General features: G+C 54.3%; 1 protein-coding gene across 3 annotated transcripts in view; it reads right to left on the minus strand.

The window, feature by feature from the left end:
- GTF2IRD1 (GTF2I repeat domain containing 1) overlaps positions 1-9,642 on the minus strand; it is a 78,948-nt gene that overhangs the window by 41,055 nt on the left and 28,251 nt on the right. For all 3 annotated transcript variants that reach the window (XM_007468765.1, XM_007468766.1, XM_007468764.1), the window contains exons 14-16: positions 4,734-4,781; positions 3,764-3,829; positions 2,473-2,656 (exon numbers count right to left, since the gene is read on the minus strand). In XM_007468765.1, the coding sequence (XP_007468827.1) occupies positions 2,473-2,656; positions 3,764-3,829; positions 4,734-4,781 (298 nt within the window). The remainder of the gene's footprint in view (positions 1-2,472; positions 2,657-3,763; positions 3,830-4,733; positions 4,782-9,642) is intronic.

Raw genomic sequence — 9,642 nt, forward strand, 5'->3', positions numbered from 1 at the left:
GTTAATCACTCTTTCCTACTTGAATCATTTTCTTCACTTGGCATTCAGAAAACGAATTATCTAAATTCACTTTTTAAAATTTATATATCTATATATATTTTAAAGACATGAACTCCTGATACAGGCAACCACATGGATGAATCTCAAAAGCTGAGTGAAAGAGCCAGACCCAATGAGATGCACAATGTATGATTCCATTTATATGACATTCTGGAAAAGGCAAAATGGCAAAAAAATGATCAACTACCAGGTCGCAGGGTCTGGGGTAGCCAACAAAAGGGCACAAGGGAAGCTTGTGGAGTGATGGAACTGTTTTGTATCTTGAGGGTAGTGATGTGACAGTGTGAGTTTGCCAAAAATCAAAGAGTAGTGCCTTTTAAAAGGGTGAGTTTTACTGAATGTAATTTAAACTTCAATAAACCTGATACTAAAAAAAAAACAAACATCTTAATCGAGTACCTACACTGTGCCAGGTCTTTTGCTAAGCCTTGACCTCCAGGGCCACCCCATAAATGGTACAGTATGCTCCATTTAACGCCCTGAACAACCTACCCAAGGTCAGGGGGAGTACCAGGGGGAGCTGGACTTAGACCCAGGAGCCTGCGAGTCACCCAAGGGCTTCCAGTTCTCAGTTTGAGGGAGTGGATGAGGCAAGCAGCCCCCATGTGCTACGTCCCTCCTGAATGCTGACAGGTTCCCACATTCTGTCCCCACCCCGACCTCTCTCCTGAGTCTGACCCCCGTAATCCACCTGCCAACGCTCCCTGGAAGGCCCCCACGCACCTCAAACATAACACACAGCAGACTCACATCCCATATATCAGCAAATTCTACCAGCCTCATCTTCAAAACACTGTCTGAATCTGACAACTTTTCACCATCCCACCCCTACCTTTACCTAATCCAAGATGCCACTGTGTCCCCTGGGCCAGGAACAGCCTCCTCACTGCCCCCGTTTCTGCCCCTGCCCATCCTCCTCAAAAACTTCCGGTGAGTTCTCGTTAAATTTGAAATAAAATCCAGACTCTTTAAACCAGTCTAAGACTCTGTATGATCCAGCTCCTGCTATCTCTTGGGCCTCGCCACTCTCACTCTTCCCTCACTCCCCCTGCACCAGTCACAATGGCGCCTTGCTCGACTTCAAACACACAAGGATGTCCCTGCCTCAGGGCTTTTGCACCTGCTGTTCCCGCTGCTTCAGTGCTCTCCATTGCAAATAATTTGCAAACCTTGCTTCATTAGGTCTCTGCTCCAAAGTCCCCTCCAGAGACAGGTTCCTCCTGCCCCTGCTTTGCCCCTTTAACCTGCATCATAGCATTTATCTCTACCTGATACTATATTGTGATTTAATTCCGTGAGATCAGCCAACTCGACGGCAGGACTCGGTGGCATTTGCTGCTGCATCACTCCTGGAACACGGTAGGCACTCAAGATGTATTTGTGGAAGGAAGGAACCACGTGTCCACTATTTGCATCTCCTGGAGCATCACCCTCTCTGCTTTTCCTGGCGCAAACCAGGCCCCACGAGAGAGCTCCCTGCTCCGCGCCCCATCACCAGCCTGCCACTCGAGGCGTGAAGGACACTGTGAGTCTCCCAATTTGGGGGCCATCTACTTCCCCAGGGAGAACAAACCCTTAAGAGTCTCCTCTTTCTTGTCACTTCCAACCAAACCAAATTTATAAGACATCGTGTTAATACACAGAAGCAAAAAAACAGAAAACAGGGCTTCCCTGGTGGCGCAGTGGTTGGGGGTCCGCCTGCCGATGCAGTGGGTGTGGGTTCGCGCCCGTCTGGGAAGATCCCACATGCCGCGGAGCAGCTGGGCCTGTGAGCCGTGGCTGCTGGACCTGCGCGTCCAGAGCCTGTGCTCCGCAGCGGGAGAGGCCATGGCAGTGAGAGGCCCGCATACCATAAAAAAAACCCAAAAACACAAAACAGTTCACCCCAGGTCCTCCCTCATCTTTTAAAAATTTAGTAGCTACCTCCATCTCCTCCAGAGGGACTTTATATCTGAGCTGGCACACAGGCTGGATACACTGGAGCTCCCTGGGTCCTTGCCGACAAAAATTAGATGCCCGAGGAAACAGAAGAGACTCAAAATGCCAATGCCTGATTTTCCGGTCCTGGGGTCATGGGGCATTGTCCTCAGCCTGGATGCCCCCTGGCCCAGAGGATGCTCAGAATTATCCAGGAGATCAAGCTGGTGGGTGTACTCCCATTCTACATCTGGGTAAACTGGGGGCTGTTTTCGTGGGACTGAGAGGGCGTCAGTCTGGTTGCTTAAGGTCCTTCAGGCCTGGGCTGGGCCTGGGCAACCTCGTGCCTGCTCAACTGAGGCCAAACCTCATTGAATGCCCTATTTTTTTTAAAAAAAAGCCTTCTGCAGTCTGAAGAGGAAGATGGCTACTTGGCGCTGCTCCTGGGTGCCGGGCAAGCCTGGAAGGGCTCCCGTGGACCCGGCCGGGCCTTACCTCTTGATGACGAACTGGATGCTGTTGCTGGCCTCCAGGATCTTCCGGAGCTTGGCGATCCCGAAGCAGTTGGGCCTGCGGAGGGAGATGCCTTCAGGCAGCCCCACCACAAACAGCTCCTCTGGGTACATCAGGAACTTGGAGTAGGGCACCTTGACAGGCTCCGAGATGCCAATGGCCTTGGCTGCAGAGATACGGCTGCTGTAGGGCCACCCAGATCTATGGGGCCACGAGCCTCAACTCCCACCTCCCATGTCTGCATGGGGGGGCCGCAGGTGCTGGAGCCCTTTTGAAACTTAGCCCTTAGTTGAACCCTCCTGAACCTCCTGAGGTAAGTACTGTTAGCCCCAGGCTGTGGGTAAGAGTCCCAGAGCCCAGAGGGGACGTGACCTGTCTCAGGTCTCAGAGCCCCAGAGCTGGAGGATGTGAACCCAAGTAAGTGGGGTCCCCAGACCTACGCTCAGTTCATGCCCTCATACCCTGGCAATGCAGGAGAAACTGCTGATGGCTGGTGAGACCTGGCATCGGCTCCACCCAAGTCCACTTGTCCCCGTGCTGCCAGAAAGGCCCTCCAGAGGGTCACCCTGCCACCATAAATAACCCCAACCCCCCGCATGGCCCAACACCACGCCTTGGGAACCAGAGAGATCTGAGGCCCAGGCCAGGCACTGCCGCTCACTAGTTCTGGGGCCTAGGACAAGCTACATCACTTCCCCAGGCCTCATTTTCCTCATCTGTAAAATGGGCATTAGGACACAGGCATTTTGTGAGATGGGACGGGAGAACTCATGTGAAGCACCTTGCCAGTGCCTGGCCAACCACAAGGGCTGAACGAAGAGTAGGCTTCTCCCTGCCTCCCTGTTTTCTTTCCTGGTCTTTCTAGTAGGAACGACCTTGTTTTCCATCTGTCCTCCTGAGGACCCTGAACTAGGGTGTCTGTGGGTACAGAGGGGCAGTGACAGCAGTCAGAGTGGCCTCTGTAAGCTGAGGCTGAGGCAGACAGTGAGTGAGTGTGAGCCTGTTGAAGGAGGAGGTGGGGACGCTGCGTTTCAGAGGGTGGGGTTCTCTGGCAGTGCCTCAGTCTCCCCGGGAGGGAGGTCTAGAGCTGAGGAAGGGGCAGGATGGCAGCCCCTGCAGAGCCCCGGCCCTTTTCCAGTGGGTCCCAGCCCCTCCAGCCCCTCCCTCCTCTGTCTCTGTTCCAGGAGCAACTGGGATGGGGGGTCAGGCCCTCTGAAAACGGCAGCTGGAGGGAGGCCTGGATGCCCTCGACCCTACCCGGCTCCTCACTCACCGTATCGCGTGTTGAAAAGCAGCTCCACCTGCTTCCGCAGAGGCCGGATCACGTCACCATGACTGTCTGAAAGGCAAAGAAGTTTGGTGAGCCTCCCCAGTGGCAGCAGGACCCTGCTTCTCAGCTCAGGTCCTAGGTCTGCTGGCACCAAGAATGACCCTGTGCTGGGACCTTGGAATGGGGAAGGGTAATGGTGGCAGGTAACCTACTTCCTCAGAAGTGGCACCCCTGCAGACGGGTCCACAATTCTGGGGCTCAAATACCTGCTTGTGAAATCGGATCTAGGGCATTACCAGGACTGAATGGAAGGTTTTGAGGCCTAAGAATGACCATGGGTCTTTCTATGTGAATGTCACTCTAGACCAGCACCGTAAGTGACTTAGCTAGCACGTGAACTCTAAGCCTGCAAATTGAGTATGCCGCCACTAGGTGGCAGTGGATGTTGATTAAAACTTCAGAGTTCCTCCCCTGCCAGGCTGGGTTTGGCATTGGGAAAGTGATGCTCCTCTCCTCTGACATCCACTCATTCCGTTCCAGGGGTGGAAACAGACCCATCCTCACCTTGATCTCCCTGCCTGTCCTACTCCCACCCTCCGCAGGGTGGGAATAAGCAGTGTTCCTGAGATTGAACATGTCTATTGGACACAAAGCCAATTTTGTGCTTTCAGGCCTAAATTCGACTTGCTCAGGAAGACTCAGCCTTAAAACCTTTGTGGAAAGAGGCAGGGTGTATATAAAAACAAAATAAGAAAGGCTTACAATTTCCTTTACCAGAAGGAGCTGCTGCTACCTCTGACCGTGTACCTCTTAGTTCTACAAGACAGGTCTATAAACCTCCTCCCAACTCAGGCCCACAGGACACCCACCCCCAAACCCGGTGTTGGGAAGAGACAAAAAGGAGATGCAGGACTGGGGGGGGGGGGAGGAGACGTGGTGGGGGGTGAAAAATGGGGGGTGAACAGTGCCTCACCCTCCACAGGCCTCTCCTCAGGCCGCGGGTCCTCGCTGGGGCCTTTGTCTGAAAAAGAGGGTGTCAGGCAGCCATGTTCATCATCTCCTGCACCACCAAAGTCAGGGCAGACAGGTGGGGAACGGCAGGCCCAGACTCTGGAGCATGGCATGGTGACTCCCAGATGGGATCATGGACCCCAATTTTGCACAAGCACCTGCCCTCGCCTCCATGTGAGCTTCAGAGACCAGATATCCTGTGACATTTGGTAAACATCCCGTGGAGACCAGCCCTGCACCAGCCTGTCCTTACATCTACTGCCTGCCAGGTTCTGTTCTAGGCATTGAGGACACACAGAAACAAAACAAAGCCTTGTCCTCCTGGTGTCAGACATTACATACAATGCCAGATGGCAGTGATGCCGTAAAGAAAGACAGAGGGAATTCCCTGGCGGTCCAGTGGTTAGGGCTCCACGCTTCCACTGCAGGGGGCAGAGGTTCTATCCCCGGTCAGGGAACTACAATCCCACATGTCACGTGGCATGGCTGGATGAGGGGATGGAGGAAAGGCAGGTGGGGCCGTGGAGCCATCTAGGGTCACGTGGTCCTGGCGCATCTGACAAGATGACACTGTCTCTGGCCTGGGCACAAGGGACCCAACCTTGTCCCCAGGTGCCCGTCCAACAGGCAGCAAGGTCGTGGCACAGTGAACAACAGGGGAGGTGAGGGCTCAAGCTGTACAGAGGAGGGGCGAGACCGGCCTTCGGGGGCCGAACACCTGGGCTGGACCCAAATGTCCAGGGAAAGCAGTGGGGTGGGAGAGGGACACAGGCAGGGAGGGGGGAACAGTGTGTGGGGGGAGGGTGGTGGCAAACTCAGAGATGGCGGATTTCCGCAGCAGGATGAACTCCAAGTGCGGACAGTGGAAGTGGGGTGCAGGGGGTGGGGCACAGGCCGACCGGCGGGCTGCAGGGCCTCCATCAGCAGCAGCTCTTTGGTGCCAAGAGCTGGAGGAAGGCGTGGGGACTTTCAACACTTGAAACAAACAGAAGGAAACTGCGACTTAGGAAGTTTGCTGTGTGTCTGCCAGGTGCTTTCCCAGGCGGGGCTAACCCTTAAACAGCCCTTCTCAGCCCCTGACACGAGGCTGAGCTGGTGAGGGCTGGAGAAGCCGGACCCCGGGTGTGCTCTTGGCCAGCTGGTGGAGAGGATCCTTGGTGATGAGGGATGTAGGGATGTTCCGGATGGGATCGTGAGTGGGAAGGAAAGGGGCTGATGCTGGGAGAGCTGCCCATGGTCAAGGCCCACTCACGGACGGAGGGTAGGGGAGCCTGCATCTGGGACTGCCAGACAAGCCTAAGCCTTGGGGCTCAGCCCGGAAGGTTCTGGAAGGTTTCATCTATGCTCAGCCTCTGACTTAAAAAGGGCCAGGCCTGAGCTTTCGGCCTCAATTTTCCTCATGGCAATAGGTACACTAGGTAGATGCTGGGCCCACCTGACTCTGCCTGGATGCTTTTTTCTGGCTGTGGGAGCAGACCAGCAAGGTACAAGGGCTGGGATCAATGCCTGGAAACAGCTCTCAGCCAGTGATGGAGGGCAGATCACCAGCCCAGCTCCCAGCTTCCTCAGCTGCGTTAACTCAGGTGTGTGATTTACGTGGGCTCCCGTGGTCCCTCACAGCTCAGCTGCCCACAGGGGTGACGGGCCTGACGGCACTGCTGTCCTGTCCAGTCCCCCTTCGCACCTGGACTGCCCTTCCCGGACTCTCCCCCCAAATGAACGAAGGCCCCTGTCTCAGGGGAAGCCCCTGGGGGATCCCAAACTCACCAACTTCGCCTTTGCCATTTCTAGACAGAGAGGGGCAGACAGGAGGAGTCTGGTGGGGACAGAGGGACAAGCAGTGCTGCCAGGGAGGGTTCCCTGAATCAGGGAGCTGGACCTGTCTCAGGGCGGAGGGAGATGCCCAGATGTCACAGTGGCAGCACCGATCAAGTTCACGAAATGGCTTGAGAGGAACAAGAGGGGAGATCAGGAAGTCTGTCCCCGCTCTGAGCTGTCCGTGTGTGCAGGGCCACCCCCAGGCGGTAGCAACAATCTGAGAGCCAGGCAGGTGACCGGACCCAGACACCCACAGGGAACAAGCTGAGCTCTGTGGCTCCACTAAGGAGGGGTTTCTGCCAGCCTTTGTTGTAGGACCCTGAAAACAGAAGGAAGCGGGGCCAGGTCCTCTCCCGGGGGGCGGGGGGCTCTTTCAAAGGCAGCAGGAGATGATGACCTGTGCACTTTGGGGGCCCTAATTCCAAACGTGAGAAAGTTGCCTGCTTTTCCCCCCTGGCATGGCGCGGGGCTACTTACCCTGAACAAACCCGTCCATGTGCTCACTGCCTCCCCATTTTCAACCTTGGTAAACGATCGAGGGCGTGACCAGAGATGCCCAAGGAACCAGGTGAGCAAACGAGGGATGATTTGTACAATACAGTAACAACACCAGTTGGGAGAAGCCTTTCCAACAGAAATGGCACCATGCTGGTCCATGGCCCCCCAACCCCAGGGGCCTCCACAGATCGGGACCCCCTTGGTCTTCTTTTTTTTAAAATTTATTTATTTTTGGCTGCGTTGGGTCTTCGTTGCTGCGCACAGGGCTTTCTCTAGTTACGGCGAGCGGGGGCTACTCTTCGTTGCGGTGCGCGGGCTTCTCATTGCGGTGGCTTCTCTTGTTGTGGAGGACGGGCTCTAGGCGCGTGGGCTTCAGTAGTTGTGGCCTGAGGGCTTAGTTGCTCCACGGCATGTGGGATCTTCCCGGACCAGGGATAAAACCCATGTCCCCTACACTGGCAGATGGATTCTTAACCACTGCGCCTCCAGGGAGATCGCCCTCGGTCTTCTTTCTACTGCTGTGAATGCAGCCAGGTGACATGCGACTTCTTAAAGACCAGGCCACACTGTCAGCTCATCCTGAGCCTTTGGTCCACTACACTCCCCACACAGTTACCGGATTGCTTCCAATTCCACTCATGCCCAGCCCGTGCCTGACAGTATTCTTTCTTCATTACCAAGGTATTAAAAGCACGTCGCAACTGATTTAGGGAGTGACAAAGATAGATCGCTTAACCTAACATAGCTACTTTTTTGATATTTTCCCCCCCAAAACAGTGATTATGTTTTCAACACAGTTGTAAACACCATCGGTTTTGTGTCTTTTACAATCTCCCTTGTTGCCTATTTTTAGTGGCTGCCTAATAGTCCTTCAGGAGGATACCATTAACAGTTCCCTGAGAGCTGGACGAGCTTGTTGCAATTTTTCATGGTCATCATTAACGTTGGCACGAACATCCCTGTGCAGAAAACACTGTTCACATTTCAGACAATTTCCTCGGACCGGGTTCCTGCTGGACGTATGGGGGAGGGGGTGGTGGTGATCATTTTTTTTTTTTTTTTTTCTTGCGTTATGCGGGCCTCTCACTGTTGTGGCCTCTCCCACTTGCGGAGCACAGGCTCCGGACGCGTAGGCTCAGTGGCCATGGCTCACGGGCCCAGCCGCTCCACGGCATGTGGGATCTTCCCGAAACGGGGCACGAACCCGCGTCTCCTGCATCGGCAGGCGGACTCTCAAGCACTGCGCCACCAGGGAAGCCCGTGGTGATCATTTTTATGGCTCTTCAAGCTGACAAATTTCTCTAAAAAGCAATTTGCCCATTTGCGTTCCTACCAGCACCAGGTCTGTGCTCATTTCCCCATGTGCTCAGCAAAAGTTCTGTTCAGTTAAAAGGTGCAAGAGATGCCCCTTTGTTCAAGCCCTTGTTTCTCTGTGGCTACATGTGTTTGTTTACTGTGTCTTCTTCTGTGGCAGGTACTGGGATGTACTTACTACTCAGATCCCCTTCAAGGAAGAGCTTGTTGGCCTAGCAGCGGGGAGTGTGGTCAGCGGGCAGCTGCCCCTTCAAGGACTGCCCTTCCAGGGTGGCCCGCATCTCGTGACTGACTGAGGTGGAGGTATAAAGGCCAGGTATCCAGTGCAACTGGGAGCAACTCTAAGGGCCCTTTCTGGCTCCGAGCTCCCCGTGGGGTTGGTGGACGTGTTGCTGCAGCCAGATCATGGCTTGCCTTCTTCCTCGTCCCCCTTGTGCTTCTGTCCCCCCCCCCCTTACATAAGTGTTGATCCCAAGGGCAGCCCCTAATAAACACCCCACACATTAAACTCCATCTCAGAGACTGGGCCCCAGGGAACACAACCCATGACACACGTCCTGGGGCTGTGAATTTTTCTTGTGCGTTTCAGCCCAGTGCTCTGGTCTGTCAAGGCCACGGGGAACACCATTCTTGGATGGACTGACCATTCCTCCCCAAGGATCTGCAAATTGCATAATCTTGCTGCCTAAGGTCCCTTTATCCAACTAACTGACAAATGTTTGAGGAAGGACCAAGCCCTCCAGGACAGCAGGGGAAACTCTCCCCATGTGGAGGCTGGGGTCCCCCCGCAGCCCTCCCTTTCTTTGCTTGAAATTCAAATAACTTTTATTTAAATTGAAAACAATACTTAAAACTGCATTTAGAGTCAAAACCCTTTTGTTTATAAAAATCATGAGGAGCCTCCGCAGCTGGAGGGTCATCTGGAGATCTTGATGTCGTATGAGCCAACTCAGTCCTGTGGATGACACCACACTGGGTCCCCTCTGATGGCTCACAGTCGCCCACGTAGAAATCTGTTCCAGAACTGTGCCTGGGACTAACGCACGGTCCACCTGTTTGCAATTTGGGCAAAACCTCATCTCCAAGTCTCTCTCTGTTGTCAGCTCATCTGTGTCCGCTGGGACTTTTCACGTCCTATGGACGTCTTAGGTATTATCCATAGATCACACTCATCCACAGCAGCTCTGAGGACCCTTTATATCTCCTTATTGAACTGGACTCCCAGGTCCTCCTCACTCTTT

Source organism: Lipotes vexillifer, unplaced genomic scaffold (genome assembly GCF_000442215.2).
Source record: "Lipotes vexillifer unplaced genomic scaffold, Lipotes_vexillifer_v1.1 scaffold12, whole genome shotgun sequence".
Lineage (NCBI taxonomy): Eukaryota > Metazoa > Chordata > Mammalia > Artiodactyla > Lipotidae > Lipotes > Lipotes vexillifer.